Source organism: Jaculus jaculus, chromosome 1, assembly GCF_020740685.1.
Source record: "Jaculus jaculus isolate mJacJac1 chromosome 1, mJacJac1.mat.Y.cur, whole genome shotgun sequence".
Taxonomy (NCBI): Eukaryota; Metazoa; Chordata; class Mammalia; order Rodentia; family Dipodidae; genus Jaculus; species Jaculus jaculus.
In genome coordinates this window covers 303,094,527-303,111,930 of record NC_059102.1, presented here as the reverse complement: position 1 = coordinate 303,111,930, position 17,404 = coordinate 303,094,527, and the positions used below count along the sequence as shown (strand labels likewise).

Here is a 17,404-nt window from a genome sequence, read left to right as displayed (position 1 = left end):
TGATTTCCTTTTCAATCTCCATGGATGTGATAGTTTTGTTTAGGAGATTAATCTGCTTTGAGTTTAGTTTTGGTAGATGGTATGTTGTTTAGGGATTCATCCATTTCTTCCAGATTATCCAGTTTTGTGGAGTAGAGGTTTTGGAAGTATTCCCTGATGATTTTTCCAATTTCACTTATGTCTGTTGGGGGTTTATCAACCTTGTTTATTTTTTCAAAGAGCTAGGTCTTCATTTTATTGATTTTTAAAATTTGTTTTCTTAGTTTCTAGTTCATTAATTTCTGCTCTGGTCTTAATTCTTTCTTTCCATCTGGAGCTCTTAGGGTTGTATTCTTCTTGTTTTTCCAATGCTTCTAGGTGGACAGTTAAGTTATTAATTTGGGATCTCTCTGTCTTTGTTATGAAAGGCATTTAGTGCTATGCATTTTCCCCTTAGGAGGAAAAGAATTCCCCTTAATTGTCCCATAGGTTTTGGTAACTTGTGTTTTTATTATCATTCAATTCTAGGAATTTTACAATTTATTTTTTGATTTCATCTATACCCATTCATTGTTTAAAGGTGTGTTGTTTAGTCTCCAGGAGCTGGTAGAGTTCTTGATGTGCCTGTTGTTAATTTTTAACTTTAAAGCATTGTGATGTGATATGACACAGGAAGTTACTCCATTTTCCTGAATTTATGGAGGCATCCTTTATGGCCTAACATATGGTCTGTTTTGGAGAAGGTTCCATGGGCTACGGAGAAGAATGTGTATTCTGTAGAGTTGGGGTAGAAAATTCTGTAGATGTCTGTTAGGGCTAGTTGATCTATTGTGTTGTTGGGCTCTGTTATTTTTCTGTTGAGTTGCTGCTTGGATGTTCTGTGTATTGATGACAGTGGAGTATGGAAGTCTCTGACTATGATGGTATTTGTGTTTATTTCCATTTTGTTGTCAAGCAGGTTTTGTTTTGTAAACTGTGGTGCACCTGTGTTTGGTGTCTGGTTTGCTGTTTTCTTGTGTTTTGTACTTTTTTGAGCCTGATGTAGTTTTGTTTATTGCACTCTTTTTGTTGGCTCTTGTGATTGGTTGTTTGACTCTCCTACGTGGAGTAACTCATTTTTCTAGAGGATCTCTTAGTTTTCTAACTTTTATTGGCCTACTCATTCTATGTATGTACCCTCTGGAGCAGGGGACCTAGGAATTGGGGCAGCTCACCAATCAGGAAGGTGGAATAAGGGGTCTGCTTCTGCAGCAAGCGTGTATATGTGTATATATGTATATATGTCATATAATATAATATATTATCTAATATGTAATATATATACACATTTGTATATATATATATATATATATTATAGCAGGTTACACTCCTACATCCCCTTGCCCCTGCTCCCATTACTCTGGGGGCCCTCCCTCAGTGGGGTTATGGTATTCACTGTGGGGTCATAAAGGCCTCAGTCAGTCCCTATGGGGTAGCAGTGGGAAGGGCAGGGTGAACTGTGCCTCAGGATGTTTCTACCCACTCTGGCTCTTACAAATTTTTTGCCCCTGTCCCCTTCTGCAATGTTCTCTGAGCCATGACAGGACTGTTGGCTTTCTGATTTAGTGTTGAGCTCTCTGTAGCCTTTAGATTTCGGCTTTGATAGAGTTTGATTGATCACTGTCTCTGTCACCATTGTCCTGTAACTGGTTTAAGGCTAGCAGTAAGAGCAATATTCACGTTATCACTTATGTGCAATTTTTCCAAGGCCCTGGTACCATGGTAAGCAGTCTGCTATCTTCTTGTTTTATTGATTGATCTTTGTTCTCCTCTATTTTCTCTGTCAACAGTAAATAAAGCAGATTCTCCAATAAGCAGTGCAAGCAGCTTGGGCTAAAGGGGCGTGCAAAGTTACTTGAGTGCTTACTCTTCTTCTCCAGTGAGCAGTGGGGGCTTCTTCCTGAAGTCTGAATTTCCTGGCCATGGGATTCTGTCTTGGTTTCCAGTACAAGATATTAGCTCTGTCCCAGTAAGTTGGCCTTAGGGCCAATAAGAGAACAGTTGGTTATCCACAGAGCCTTTGTGCCACTACCTCCTGACTGTTGAAACTACAGGCTTGTGCTATTATTCTTGTGGTGCTAGGACTCAGATCTAGGGCTTTGTGCACACTAGGCACTCTAAAATGTTGCCAGAATTGATAGCAACAAATATTTTTTAGGTATGAAAGACTGAGCGTTTAGAACATTTCCAAGTCAGCATAGCATATACTCATTCTGACTGCTTCACTCAGTCTTTCTGTCTCTCTGTCTATCTATGTATGTCTCAGGATTTTTTTTGTTTATTTTCTTTATTTGAGAGTGACAGACAGAGAGAGAAAGAGGCAGAGAGAGAGAGAATGGGAGCACTAGGGCCTCCAGCTGCTGCAAATGAACATCAGACGTGTGTGCCCCCTTGTGCATCTGGCTAACGTGGGTCCTGGGGAATAGAGCCTCATACCAGGGCCCTTAGGCTTCATAGGCAAGTGCATAACCACTAAGCCATCTCTCTAGCTCCATGTCTCAGTTTTTTTGAAAAAGGTCTCTGCAGCCAAGGCTGGACTCTGGCCTCAACTCAATAGCAATTCTCTTGCTATAACCTCCCCAATGCTAATATTATAAGCAGGAGTCCCAACATCTGGTTCAAGGTGGGCATTTTATAAGATAAAAGTAGTAAGGTTTAAATAATAGAAATAATTTTTGCCAGCAAGTCTTTGGTGGGGTTTTTGGTATGCATTGTGGTGACCTAGAGGCTTTAGTCAGTCTCTGCATTGTAGGGGGAGACACGGTGCCTCGGGCTGTTCCCACCCATCCTGAAGCTCTTAGAACCTTTCTACCCCTTCTCCCACAATGTTTCTTAAGCTTTGGGAGGCAAGATAGGGATCTGATTGAGTGTTGCTTTTCCTGTATTCTCTGGATGTCTGTTTTGATGAGGTTTGAGTTACTATAGATTCTCCAACCAAAAGTAAAAGCAGTTTGGGGCTGGAGAGATGGCTTAGCGGTTAAGTGCTTGCCTGTGAAGCCTGATGACCCCAGTTCGAGGCTCTCCCAGGACCCATGTTAGCCAGATGCACAAGGGGGCACACACATCTGGAGTTTGTTTACAGTGGTTGGAGGCCCTGGCATGCCCATTCTCTCTTTCTCTACCTGCCTCTTTCTCTCTCTGTCTTTTGCTCTCAAATAAATAAATAAAAATGAACACAAAATTTTTTTTAAGTGAAAGCAGTTTGAATTGAAGGGGATAATCCCACTAATTAGAGAGACTTACTGATGTGCATATCCACTCTTCTTGATTAAAGACCAGTGAGGTTCTCTGTGGAGCCTGTTGGTTTCTTGTATTAGGGAATCTGGCTTGATTCCTAGAGCCAGGTATGAGTTCTCCCCTACTGAGTGTGTCTCATGTCCAATTTGTGAGTAGTTGGTTACCTGCATTGGCTGTGTGCAACTATTTCATAGGTGTGTACTTCTTGCCCAGCTTGGGTGCTTTGTAACTGGCAGGATGCTCTGCTTATTCAATCTGTTGGCAGCTGTTATTCTCCAACTGCTCTTGAAGCACTTTGCAGCACAATGAGGGCTAGCTGGGAGGGAACTGGATTCCCTCTCAGTTCCAGCATTGGTCACTTGATGTCCTATGACCACAGGCTGTGGTGTCTTCAGCAATAGAGACTTACCTTTTAGCTCTTGCAGGTAACCCAAGTGTTTTGTCAATGGCCTGTATTATTTTGGGGATCTTGAGTCTACCTAACCAACAGCTTATTGTGGAGGGGAACCCAATTCTGGCCCTGGAAATTACCAGCCAAAGCCTATGGTTCAAGGGTTATACTTTCTCCACCTTTTATAGGGCTCTTCTGTTTAGCTCCCCCTTCCACTTTATTGAACATTATGGCTTGTAGCATGGTATCCCAGAAGAAGGTTTCAGTGGAATTGATTGATGGTGCTGTTAATTTTATGTACTCCCCATTGTCTCTACCATTCCCCCGAGGCCTTTCCATCCTTTCTTCCCTCTTTTCCTCTTTCTCTTCTCTCTATTCCCTTCCCCTCTCTTCCCTTCCCCTTCCCTCCCTCCCCCTTACTCTCCCCCCTCTCCTCCCCTTCTTCCCTCCCTCTCTTTGATGCTTTCTCTCTCCATTTAGTATGACAGTCTGTTGTACACTGCTTTTATTAGGTTGATATATGGTCCCTCTATCCCTATCTTCTTCAGTGTTCTTTTGAAGGCCTTTTCTTCATCTATTGAAATGATTATGCATTTCCTGAGTATGAATCTGTATATGTGATGTAACCCTGAATCAGGTGGATTAAACATACTTGATTGAGGTAAATGGTGCTTTTGATGTGTTCTTTTCTTAAAATTATTTTTGATGTGTTCTTGAATTTGGTTTGTGAGAATTTTGACAATTTTTTTGATAAAGTTTTATTTATTTGAGAGAGAGAGAATGGGCACACCCAGGACCTCTAGCCACTGCAGATGAACAGCAGATGCATGTACTACCTTGTGCATCTAGCTTTTTTTTTTTTTATTGACAGCTTCCATTTCTATAGACAATAAGCCACGATGATTCCTTCCCTCACTCACTTGCTTCTTCACAAATCCACACTCCATCATATCCCTTCCTTCTCTCCATTGGTCTTTCTTTTATTTTGATGTCATCATCTTTTCCTCCTGTTATGAGGATCTTGTGAAGGTAGTGTTAGGCACTGTGAAGTCAAGGATATTGAGGCCAATTTCTGTCTGGGTGATTGCATTGTAAGCAGTCCTACTGTTCCTTTGGCTCTTAAATTCTTTTTACCACCTCTTCCGCAATGGACCCTGAGCCTTAGAAGGTGTGATAGAGATGTTTCAGTGCTGAACACTGCTCCGTCACTTCTTCTCTGGACCACGGTGCCTTTTTGGGTCATCCCAGTGGTCACCCCGATCTAGAAGCTTCTCTAACAAAAAGTGAGAATAGCATTAACATATGTGTATGAACATTAAGTCTAGTGCTTACAGGGCAGTTTGGTGAGCATAACATATGCATTTAGTTAGACAAGAACAGGTGTTACACTCCTAAAGCTCATGACCTCCCTTATCATAGGCTTTTGATTAGGTTTTCAGCATCAGGTATGTTTTCCCTCCCATAGAGCTGGTCTCCAGTCCAATCAGAGAGCATAATAGACATGCCACTATTGTACCCAATCATTTGGCCTGCCTGACCAAACTTGAGGATTGCAGTGCCCACTGTTTTCACCACTGATGACTTCTGTCTCCCATAGGGCTGCATGCTATGCATCTTTTACCAGCTTTCTGTCAGTTGGTTACAGAGAGGAGATTTTCAGCTCAGCCCCAGTTTGATTTGTCAGTGACCTGGCAGCCAAAACATGTGGAGTCTTCAGCAATAGGGTCTTACCATCTATTTCTGGTGGGAAACCAAGAGCCTTGGCAATAATCTGTAATGTTTTGGGGACGTCAGGGACAGGAGATGGAATCTCAAAGTAGTTTGATCATTCACAGTATCCTTTGAAATACAAAAGCTTCATAATTTCATGAGGACCTATGGTTGATTTGTGGTTTTATTTCCTGAGCCACTGGGGTTATATTCAGAAAGTCATTGCCTATGCCATTATGTTGAAGGGTCTCCCCTACTTTATCCTCTAGCAGTTTTAGATGCTGTGGTTAATCATCATGTCTATCACTGTTGCCCTGGAGCTGGTTGTCAGGCTAGCAGTAAGAACAGTATTCATTCCTCTGCATTTTCTCCTGGACTCAGGCAAATGTGGTAGAGGTGGAATTTCTTGTGGTGGGCAGCCTGCTATCTTCTTGTCTTATTGATGTATCTTAATTCTCCTTCGTTTTCTCTACCATCATTGAGCTTACCCTAGTTTGTTCATTTCCTGGTGGCTGCTGTAAAACCTACACATTCTTTTTTTTTTTTTTTTTTGTTGGTTTGACGAGGTAGGGTCTCACTCTGGTCCAGGCTGACCTGGAATTAACTCTGTCATCTCAGGGTGGCCTCGAACTCACAGTGATCCTCCTACCTCTGCCTCCCGAGTGCTGGGATTAAAGGCGTGTGCCACCATGCCCGGCGCTACACATTCATTTTTTAACTCATTCAACAAATATTAGATGTTTACTGAGTGATGAATTACTTTTTGTTTTGTTTTGCTTTTTTTCGAGGTAGGGTCTCACTGTAATATAGGCTGATCTGGAATTCACTTTGTAGTCCTAGGCTGGCTTCAAACTCACAGAGATTCTCCTACCTCTGCCTCCTAAGTACTGGGATTAAAGGCATGGTTGAAATTACTTTTTTTTTTTTTTTTGTTTTTTTGAGGTAGAGTCTTACTAGCCCAGGCTGACTTGAAGTTCACTATGTAATCTCAGGCTGTTCTTGAACTCACGGTCATCTTCCTACCTCTGTCCTCCTGAGTGCTGGGATTAAAGGCATGTGCTACCATGCCTGGCTGTGAAATTACTTTTTAAGCAAGGTAGAGTGAAAATATCATAAAGAGAGTTTTGTATCATTCAATTTATCTTCTGTAGAATGAGGAAACTACATAGTATGGATAGGTAGGCAGGGAAACAAATGGGAAACAATGGGCAATGAAGGAATGATAACCATGACTGGGGTGAATAATTTTGACTGGGTAGTCAAATGAAGGCCTTCGTGAAGAAGTGAAATTTACATATATGAAGTATGGGTGACAAGAAGGAATCTGCTACATATATGAAGATCAGAGGAAGACCCCCTTCTTCCCACTCTACTGTTTTAAAAACTTTTTTGACAACTTCTGTAATTGTAAACAATAACCCATGGTAATTTCTTCCCTCCCCCTACTTTCCCCTTTGAAGCTCCACTGTCCATCATATCTCCTCCCTCTCTCAATCAGTTTCTTTTTTATTTTGATGTCATGATCTTTTCCTCCTTCTATGATGGTCTTGTGAAGGTAGTGTCAGGCACTGTGAGGTCATGGATATCCAGGCCATTTTGTATCTGGAGGAGCTTGTTCTTAGGAGTCCTGCCCTTCCTTTGGCTGTTACATTCTTTTTGCCACCTCTTCTGCAATAGACCCCGAGTCTTGGAAGGTGTGATAGAGATATTGCAGTGCTGCTGCTCTCCTGTTTTTTTTTTTTTTTTTTTTTTCGAGGTAGGGTCTCACTCTGGTCCAGGCTGACCTGGAATTAACTCTGTAGTCTCAGGGTGGCCTTGAACTCACAGCGATCCTCCTACCTCTGCCTCCCAGGTGCTGGGATTAAAGGCGTGCGCCACCACGCCCGGCTTGCTCTCCTGTTTTGAGACAGGTTCTTGTGTTGCAGCCCAGCTTCCTGAGTGCTGGGCTTACAGGTTTGCACCAATATGCCCAAGTCAGAGAAAGACTTTTGAAAGAAACAGATAATGCAGATGTCTTAAGGAAAAGCTTTGAGTTTTCTTAGGACTTCCAGGGTCACACTGGGAAAGGAAGTATAATGCTCTTTGTATATTTTACCAGGGCTTAGACTATCTAAGCCTCAATAGCACAAATATATACTTTTGTAATGCGTTGTAATAGCACAAAGCAGTAACAAATTACACATCTGTAGCATTTTCAATGCTGAGCTTTTTTCTCATTACCTTACTTCCTTTTTTGTTTGGGTAGGAGTAAAACTTAGATTCAGGAAAGAGTCTTCTCAAGAAAGAAGAAAGGAGTGAAAGTTAGGATGAGCTGAGAGAAGGGAGAAAGTGAGATTGTAGATGAAGTGTTAAGGGGAAAGAAATGCTTTCTTTCTTTCTTTTCTTTTCTTTTTTTTTTGAGGTACCGTCTCATTCTAGCTAAGGCTGACCTGGAATTCATTCTGTAGTCTCAGGGTGACCTTGAACTCAAGGCAATCCTCCTACCTCTGCTTCACGAGAGCTGGGATTAAAAGCATGTGCTACCATGCCCGGCTAGAAATGCTTTCTTAAGATATTAATTGACATATTCATGCCCTTTTTGCATGTTGAATGTGTTTGTGATGTGAATTCATGTGTGTATGCTTGTGGCACTGTGTGTGTGTGCATGTGTACATGTGTGTACATGCACACAAGCCCACATACATACACCTGGAGGCCAGAGGTTGCTCTTGGTTGTCTTCCACTATTGCTCTCTTTATTTACTGAGGCAGAGCCTTACTAGATCCCAAAGAGATTGCTGGTTCTGTTAGTCTAGCTAGCTAGTTGACCCTGAGGGATCCCCTGTCCTTGCTTCCTGAGTACTGGATTCTGGGGCTCAAACTCAAGTTTTTTTTTTTTTAATTATTTATTCTTTTATTTGAGAGAGAAAGACAGAGAGATAAAGAGGCAAATAGAGAAAGAATGGCATGCCATGGCATCCTGCCACTGAAAATGAACTCGACTCACGCAGCACCTTGTGCATCTGGCTTATGTTGGTCCTAGCAAATGGAACCTTGGTCCTTAGACCTTGCAGGCAAGTTCCTTGACTGTTAAGCCATCTCTTTAGACCTAAACTCAAGTCTTGATGCTTACAAGGCAAGCACTTTTACCAACTTAACTCTGTCCAGCTCTGTTACATTTCTTTCTATTATTCTATTAGTAGATATTAAGTTCTCTGTCACTTGAGTGTTATAGAAATTCAATAAAATTTGAATTGAACTTAAGAATTTAATCATCTAACTTTTCATAGCTGTCCTTTCTTTTCTTTCTTTTTGTGCAGAAGGCAATTGTATCTTTATAATTTTTAAATTCTGTTTTAATTATTTATTTAATATTTATTTTTATTACATTATTTAATACATATTAATATAAAATGCATATTATAATATTTAACATTTATTTATATTATGTTTCTTTTATTATATATTTTTGATTAACTTTTTTATTAGATATGGACATATTTTGTGTGTAAACATTGCATGTTGGTAACATCCTTTCCCTCCTCCCTACCCCTTTTCTGAAGAGGCCTTCCTCATTGGGGATGTAGGTCAACCCCATGGGGATTGTGGGTCATGCATTATGGGGCCAGCAGTCACTTATGGTGGAGAGGCAATGTCTCTGTGCAAAATGTTCCAACTTGTGGCTCTAACAGTCTTTCCACCCCTTCTTCTACAAAATTTCCCGAGCCATGCTAGGAGCATTTAAGTCTACTTCAGTGATGGGCTCTTAGGAGCATCTAGATGTCTGGTTTGGTAGGTATTGAGTGTCCTCAGTATCTTTCTCAATAACCCTTGTGCTGATATCAGATTAACTAAGAGAGCAGCACTCTTTCTCATTTCCCCAATTCTGTGGTTTCAGCTGGGGCCGGGGTGGAGTACAATGGGTCATTTATCTCCTCAAGTCCAGTTCCCATCTGAAAAAGAGAAGCAGATTCTCCAGTGGAGAGTGAAGTCAGTACCAGTTAAATGGGATTACCATTATTAATTTAGAGATGATTAAAAGTGTTTAGACACTTTTATAGTCTAAGGTTAGTGGGAGCTTGACAATGGAAAGTCGAATCATTATTTGGATATGATTCTGACTTGTTTCCCAGTTTCAGATGTGGTTTCCTTTCCACTGAGTGGGTCTGTTAACCAATCCAAGAGCAGTTGGTTACCCACCATGGCTGTGTGCCACTATTGCACTTGTGTGAGCATCACATCTGGTTGTTTGTTTCTGAGTCACTTAGACTTTGTGTTGCTTGGACAGATGTTGGGCACTTTTCCCTGGTAGCTCATATAGTGCCTTCTAGCACTTGATGGGTTAATTATCTAGGGACTGGCTCTCCTCCTGGGTCTAACCAGGTCTCTCCATGGTCTGTGCTGACAGCATTTGGTGTCTTCAGCAATAGGGTCTTATCATTAACCTCTGGTGGGTAATCAAGTGCTCTGACAGAAGTCTCTCTTGTTTGTTTTGGGAGATCTAGGAGGTTTCTCTGATCAAAAGCTTGTTGTGGATATAGATGGAAATTGATTAATGTAATTCACCACATAAATAAATTTAAACATAAGAATCACATGGTTATCTTAACAGATGCAGAAAATACCTTTGACAAAATATAATAACCCTTCATGACTAAAATACTGGAGATGCTATGGATAAGATTTAATTATTTAATGTTTATTTATGTTATGTGTCTTTTATTATGTATATTATATATTAAAATTGGTTTTTTGAAGTAGGGTCTCACCAGCCCAGGCTGACCTGGAATTTACTAGGTAGTCTCAGGATGGCCTCAAACTCATGACAATCCTTCTACCTTTGCCTTCTGAGTGTTAGGATTAAAGATATGTGCCAGCTTGCCTAGTCAAAGTATATTTTATTTATTTACTTGAGAGAGAGAAGGTGGGGGAGAGAATAAGCACTCCATGGCTTCCAGCCACTGCAAATGAACTTCAGATGCATGTGCCCCCTTCTATATCTGCCTTATGTGGGTATTGGAATGTCAAACAGGGAAACTTTGGCTTTTGCAGGCAAATGCCTTAACCGTTAATCTATCTCTCCAGCCCTCTTTTATAATTTAAAATGATTTTGATACTGTACTTACAATTTTAAATTATATGATGCAGTAAACATAATATTAATAATAAATTTGTCCATGCCCTTAACAAATTGAAGAAAGAATTCTTTGTATTTTGTTGGCACAGATGACTTAGCAAAGTAATTTGATGTGCATATTATTGGAAGTAAAATTTGAGTGGAAGCTTAGATATATTTAACTCACAAATCCATACTTACTATTCCTCTAGTCACTTATTCTACATACATTTACTGTGCCATATACTACATTATTTTCCATTGAAATCGTAGTCACCCCCATTCATGCCTAATGAAACTCTTTGGGTCACACAAGTAATAAAAAAGCATAATGTGGGTACCTTTTCTTGAGGCACACTAGTATTTTGGCAGATAGTAATAAAGTATCTAGGGGCACATGTTCACCATTATACTCTATTGACTCTCTGGCTTTACCTCTTTGATGTGTCTGTCTTGCCTCCAGTGTCATTCCTCCAGGAGATCCAAACTCCTCCTGTTGTTTTCTTTGTCTTGTTTCTAGCTCTTCTGATCTTTTGTGAAACAGGGGACAGTTCCTTTTGATGCTGTTCTGCAAGTGGTAGAAAAACTAAGTATATGTCTGGAACCATGGCTGATGACTAAAAGGTTGCAGGATTGATGGATGCTGTTGGAGGCATGTTAAGAACCAAAATTAGACTTCGAAATTCATTATGTCTTTTTGTATATCCTTTGGTCATATCTGAAGCCTGTGTATTCTTCAGACGGAACATTTTGTGTATTTAACAACTAATTTTCTGTTTCCAATTCTTCTTTTTTTGTCTCCAAGACTTCTACTTTCTCTTGAAGCCTCTTCAGTTTATTTTCATGAAGAGATTTTCTCCTGTTCTGAGCAGTTGCAGCTTACTGCAATTTCTCTTTAACTTGATTGTAGTTTTCTCTTGTCTGTGACACGCTCATGATGCTTATGCTTTTCTTCTAGCCACTGTATCTGTTTTTTTTTTTCTTTTCCCCAAGGTCTTTTCAACTTCTAGTTACACTTTTCGGCTAGGCTTCTTAAATTTCAGCATTCTTGCTTTAATGTCTCCACCATGTCCTTCATTATTTGGTTTGAGTTTAGCAAGTCATTCTTTGACTGTGTCAGTGAGGTCTCTTGGATTTGCAAATGATTAATTTGTTGTTTCAGTTCAGAATTTTCTATTTTTTATTTCTGCCTTTTCAGTATTCAGTATCTGTTGCTGAAGTTTTAACCTAATACTCTTGAGTTCCCTGTGGGCTGACTCCTCTGCCATCTATGAAGCCCAAAATTTCTCTTCACTGGTCCTTTTCAGATTGCAACCGGGCATCATATTCCACTCTCATTTTCTCTAACTCTGCTAATCTGTTCTCAAGTTCAAGATTTTCATCCTGTAATGCCACAAGTTTTCGATAACCTTCTTTCTTGGCAGCTTGTGCTTTATGAGTTAATTCCCGATCATTTTCCACTAAGAGCATTATATGGTGTTCAACAGCTGATTTGAGAATTTCATAGTCTGACTGCAATTCATCCAATTCACTCTGGATTTTGTTCCTTTCTCCCTCTAGCTCTCTCTTAGCTTTTTTTTTTTTAAATTTTTTTTTGTTTATTTTTATTTATTTGAGAGCAACAGACAGAGAGAGAAAGACGCAGAGAGTGAGAGAGAGAGAATGGGCGCGCCAGGGCCTCCAACCACTGCAAACAAACTCCAGACACGTGCACCCCCTTGTGCATCTGGCTAACATGGGTCCTGGGGAATGGAGCCTCAAACTGGGGTCCTCAGGCTTCACAGGCAAGCGCTTAACCACTAAGCCATCTCTCCAGCCCTCTCTTTTAGCTTTTGCTGCCTCCAGTTTGATGTCTGTTATCTCTAGTTTGCTTGAATGCTTAAGTTTTTTCACTTTACTGGTCAATGTATTTATTTCTTGGTCAGCTTTATTCCTCAAGAAAAGGTACCCACATGTTGCACTACATGCAGATCAGGATTTGAAAGGGAAGCATTAAATAAAACAGTTTCAGAGATTTTAAAATATATAAATGGCAATCTTTGGACAATGTAAAAAATAAAAGGAACTAATTAATCAAGAAATCAAGTTTTTTTTTTTTTTTTTCCCAAGGTAGGGTCTCACTCTAGCCCAGGCTGACCTGAATTCACTATGGAGTCTTAGGGTGGCCTCGAACTCACAGCAATCCTCCTACCTCTGCCTCCCGAGTGCTGGGATTAAAGGGGTGCACCACCATGCCCGGTTTATTTTTGTTTTTTTGAGGTAGGGTCTCACTGTAGCACAGGCTGACCTAGAATTCACTATGTAGATTTAGGCTAGCCTCCAACTCACAGTGATTCTCCTACCTCTGCCTCCTGAGTGCTGGGATTAAGGGTGTGTACCACTATACCTAGCTAAATTTTAAAATTATTAGTTTTACTTTATTGACTTTGTTTTTGCCATTTTGTCTAAAGCATATCCATCTTGAATTCCCTTTTCCTCATCTTTTGAGATTTCTGCTTGACAGAAACAAGATCAGTAAATAGTCTGCTTTACTACACAAGAGTTCTAAACCTCAGGTTTGGAGAGAAAGAAAAGGGCATCAAACATTTTAAAGTACCTAAATCTATGTGGTCATTATAAGAGGCTATCTTTTCTAAAATCTGTGCACATTATTTATTAACAAGCCTAACAAGTATTTTTCTTTCTATAAAAAACATGAAAGTATAAGAAGACTAGTTGGGAAGAAGAGGTTCAGGAAGATAGGAAGAAGGGATAAGAGAAGGTAATAGGAAGAATTAAGATTAAAAATACATTACATACATGAATCAAATTGTAAAAATTAAATTAAAAATGCAAAAATATAGTTCTTCTGTTGATGGTTTTTATTGTGTCCATGAGACAAATAACTATAAAAATAAATGTGCAGTTACATTGTGGTTAAACCCAATGAAGCAGAAGGGCAGACCTTGTTGAAAAATCAAAAACATAGATAACCAAGTTTCAGCTAGGGTGGAGGCATCTGAAAAACCTCTGTTGAAATAACATTTGAGGTAAGGATTCTGCATAGATCAGTGTTAGTAAAGAGAAGAAAAGCAGCATGGCAGAGGGAGAGAGAGGGATGGCTTACTGCCTTAAATTGAAAAAGATTTTAAAGGGTTTGAATGAGGTAACAAACTCTGGTTGTGATTTGATATTGGAGGGGACATCAGAGACAGTTTCTCTAGGGCCTTGTAGGCTTTGTTAGGGCAAAGTAATGATATTAGCCTTAATTTTTTAAAAGAAAAGATTCAGGACTCTTATAAGGCAAACAATATCTGTTTCTATAAATTAGTTGATAAATGTAGCTGTCATATTTGTCTTAGTGTGAGATAGCCAGTTATAAAAAAACAACTATCATTTGTTACCTGTCTTAAGACTTGTGTCTTTGATGAAAAGAAATTGAGATGTCTCAAAATGGTAGCAAGTTAGTAAGTTTCATTGTATTGGTTAAAACAATGCTAGATGTTTGCCTATCTGTGTGAGGCTGGAGGTTCAATCCCTACTGCTGGAAAAAAAAAAAACAAAACTAGTGGAACTATTCATTTGAAATCTTGTGTGAACAATAATATACTTTAAAAGTTTCTGAAATTCTGACATGCTCTAGCTATATGTAACTTGATGCTCTTCATTTTAGCCATTTTTAATGAACAATTGCTATGCCATATTCAGTATTTCCTTCATATTTCTAATATTTAAACATGGTTATATCTTTCTCAGTCTGAGGGAAAAGGCCATACCAGTGCTGGAGATGCAATATATGAGGTGGTGAGTCTACAGAGAGAGTCTGACAAGGAGGAACCAGTCACTCCTACTAGTGGAGGGGGTCCAATGTCACCCCAAGAGGATGAAGCAGAAGAGGGTAAGAAGTTGAATGTATTCAGTTCAGTCTCTTTCTTTACGTAGCTGCTTTACTTGAAAATCTTCAAGTGTGTGTGTGTGTGTGTGTGTGTGTGTGTGTGTGTGTGTGTATGTGTGTATACATATGTTCACACAAACCTGTCTCATTCTTGAGGGCATGATATTTATTTTTTTTAAAGTTATATTGTATGTGTGTATATATGTGTGTGTGTGTGTGTGTGTGTGTGTGTATGTATTTTTTTTCACACAAGTTATGTACTATTACCCTCTTACCCAAACTCCTATTACCCTGGGGCCCTCCTCAGCAGGGTTATGGTCACCACTGTGGGGTGCTGCAGGCCTCAGTCAGTTCCTATGAGGTAGTGGGGACTGAGCCTAAGGGTATTCTTACCCACTCTGTGGCTCTTACAGTCTTTCTGCCCCTTCTTCTACAATGTTCCCTGAGCCATGGCAGGCTTCTTGGCAGTCTGATTTATTGCTGAGTTATTTGTAGTCTCTCAATTTCTGCTTTCATAGGTTTTCATTGTTCTCTGTGTCTGTCACCATCAATCTAGGTAGGTTGTCAGCAGTAAGAGCAGCATTCAGGATGTAGTTTCCACTGCTCCTGGACATTGGCAGATGTGGTAGATGTGGAAACTCTCATGGTGGACAATTGGCTATTTTCTTGCCTTATTGATGGTTCTAGGCTTTCTTCCATTTTCTCTTCCATCTATAAAATTAAGTAGATTCTCCAACCAAGCATGAGAGCAATTTGGGTTAAAGGGGCTGTGCAAAGTTGTTTAGGAGATTTTTGGTGTGCCCAGCCTACTCTTTCCTGACCATAGGATTCTGACTTGGTTTTCAGTGCCAGGTAGGAGTTCCCTTCCACTCAGTGGGCTACGTGTCCAGTCATAGAATAGTTGGTTCCTTGTAGAGGAACCATACCACTATTGCTCAAGTGTGTACTTGTCTGGCTGGTTGATTTCCTACTCTTCAGGGTCCCCTGCTTATTCATGCTATTGTTGATTGTTGTCTTCTGGCAGTTCCAATAAGGCTTTCCAGCACTAAGTGCTAGCCAGGAGGGAGCTAGTTTCCCTTTTGGTTCCAGCATAGTATTCCCATGTCCTGGGCCTGCAGTCAGATGTTTTCAACAATAGGATCATACCTTTTAGCTTTGGCAGGTAATCAAGTGTTTTGGCAATGGCCTATATTGTTGTGTGGACCTCATGAATCTCCCTGGCCAACAGCTAACTATGGAGGTAACCCAGTTCTGAGCCTTGGATTTACCAGCTAGAGTCTGTGGTTAAGGTTAAGCTTTTTCTACCTTCTGTCCAGACGGTACTCCCTCCACCTTAATTGGTTATATCCTGTAGAATGCTAGTTAGAATGAGAGTTTCCAAGGAACTGATTCTTAATGCTGTCTTAATTTCTGTGTAATTCTCTGTCCACCCTCCCCACCTACTGGTCACCATTCCCACTCCCTGTCCCTCCAGTCTGCTCACACTCTTGACATTCTGTCTTTCCCCCAACCTGTCTGGAAATCCCTCCTCTTTTCCTACCCCATTTTTCTCCTTCCTGTCTCACTCTATTTTTTTATGTCCATATTCCTGGTATTAACTGCCATTTGCATTCCTGTCCACTTGGTCCTGTTAGAAACCCCATTATGGGAGCGTACATATGGTGTTTGTCTTTCTGTGTCTGCATGTCCTCACTTAAAATAATTTTTTCTAACTCCACCCATTTTTCTGAAATTTTCATTATTTCATTTTCCTTACTGTCATATAGAATTCCATTGTGTATATTTACCACATCTTCATTATCCATTCATCAGTTGATGAGCATCTGGGCTGATTCCACTTCCTAGCTATTGTTATAGAGCTGCAATTAACATGGTTGAGCAAGTATCTCTTTAGTAAAAATAAATTTAAAAAATACTTAAAAATTTTTTCCTTTTCTTTCTTTATTATTAGATGTGGACATATTTTATATGTAAATATCACATGTTGGTACCATCCTGTCCCTCCTCCCTGCCCTTATTCTGAAGAGGCCTTCTTCACTGGGGATGCAGGTGAACCCCATGGGGATTGTGGTTTATGCATTATGGGTCAGCAGTCAGTTATGGGGGAGAGATAATGTCTCTGTGCAAAATGTCTCAACTTGTGGCTCTAACAATCTTTCTGGCCCCCTCTTCCACAAAATTCCCTGAGCCATGCAGGGAGCATTTTAAGTCTACTTTAGCAATGGGCTCTTAGGAGCATCTAGATGTCTGGTTTGGTAGGTGTTGAGTGGCCTCAGTATCTTTCTCCATCACCCTTGTGCTGATATTTGCTTAACTAAGAGAGCAGCACTTTTGCTCATTTCCCCAATTCCTCTGTGGTTTCAGCTGGGGCCAGGGTGGAGTGCGCTGGGTTGTTTATCTCCTCAAGTCCAGTTCCCATCTGAAAAAGAGAAGCAGAATCTCCAACAGAGAATGAAGCCAGTGTCAGTTAAATGGGATTACCATTATTAAATACAGAGAATTAAAAGTGTTTAGACACTTTTTATAGTCTAAGGTTAGTGGGAGCTTGACAATGGAAAACAGAATCATTGTCTGGATATGATTTTGACTTGTTTCGCAGTTTCAGATGTGGTTTCCTTTCCACTGAGTGGATCTATTAGCCAATCCAAGAGCAGTTGATTACCCACTATGGCTGTGTGCCACTATTGCACTTATGTGAACATCATGTCAGGTGGTTTGCTTCTGAGTTGCTTAGACTTTGAGTTGCTTGGACAGATGTTGGCCACTTTCCCATGATAGCTCTTGTAGCGCCTTCCAGCACTTGATGGGTTAATTATCTAGGGACTGGCTCTCTTTCTGGGTCTCTCCATGGTCTGAGCCAACAGTGTTTGGTGTCTTCAGCAGTAAGGTCTTACCATTAACCTCTGGTGGGCAATCAAGTGCTCTGATTGATAGAACTGTCTCTTATTTGTTTTGGTAGCTAGTAGGTCTCTCTGATCAGCAGCTTATTGTGGATGTAGATGGAAATCGATTAATGTAATTTACCATATAAATAAACACAAGAATCACATGATTATCTTAACAGATGCAGAAAAGGCCTT

At 40.2% G+C, this 17,404-nt stretch overlaps 1 protein-coding gene and 1 pseudogene across 4 annotated transcripts in view; one reads left to right on the top strand and one right to left on the bottom strand.

The window, feature by feature from the left end:
• The window catches only part of Rabgap1l (RAB GTPase activating protein 1 like), a 682,536-nt gene that overhangs the window by 134,120 nt on the left and 531,012 nt on the right, over positions 1 to 17,404 (top strand). For all 4 annotated transcript variants that reach the window (XM_045141715.1, XM_004658772.3, XM_045141714.1 and 1 more), the window contains exon 11: positions 14,186 to 14,327. In XM_045141715.1, coding sequence (XP_044997650.1) covers positions 14,186 to 14,327 — 142 coding nt within the window. The remainder of the gene's footprint in view (positions 1 to 14,185; positions 14,328 to 17,404) is intronic.
• Positions 1,605 to 14,065, bottom strand: LOC105944022 (annotated as a pseudogene).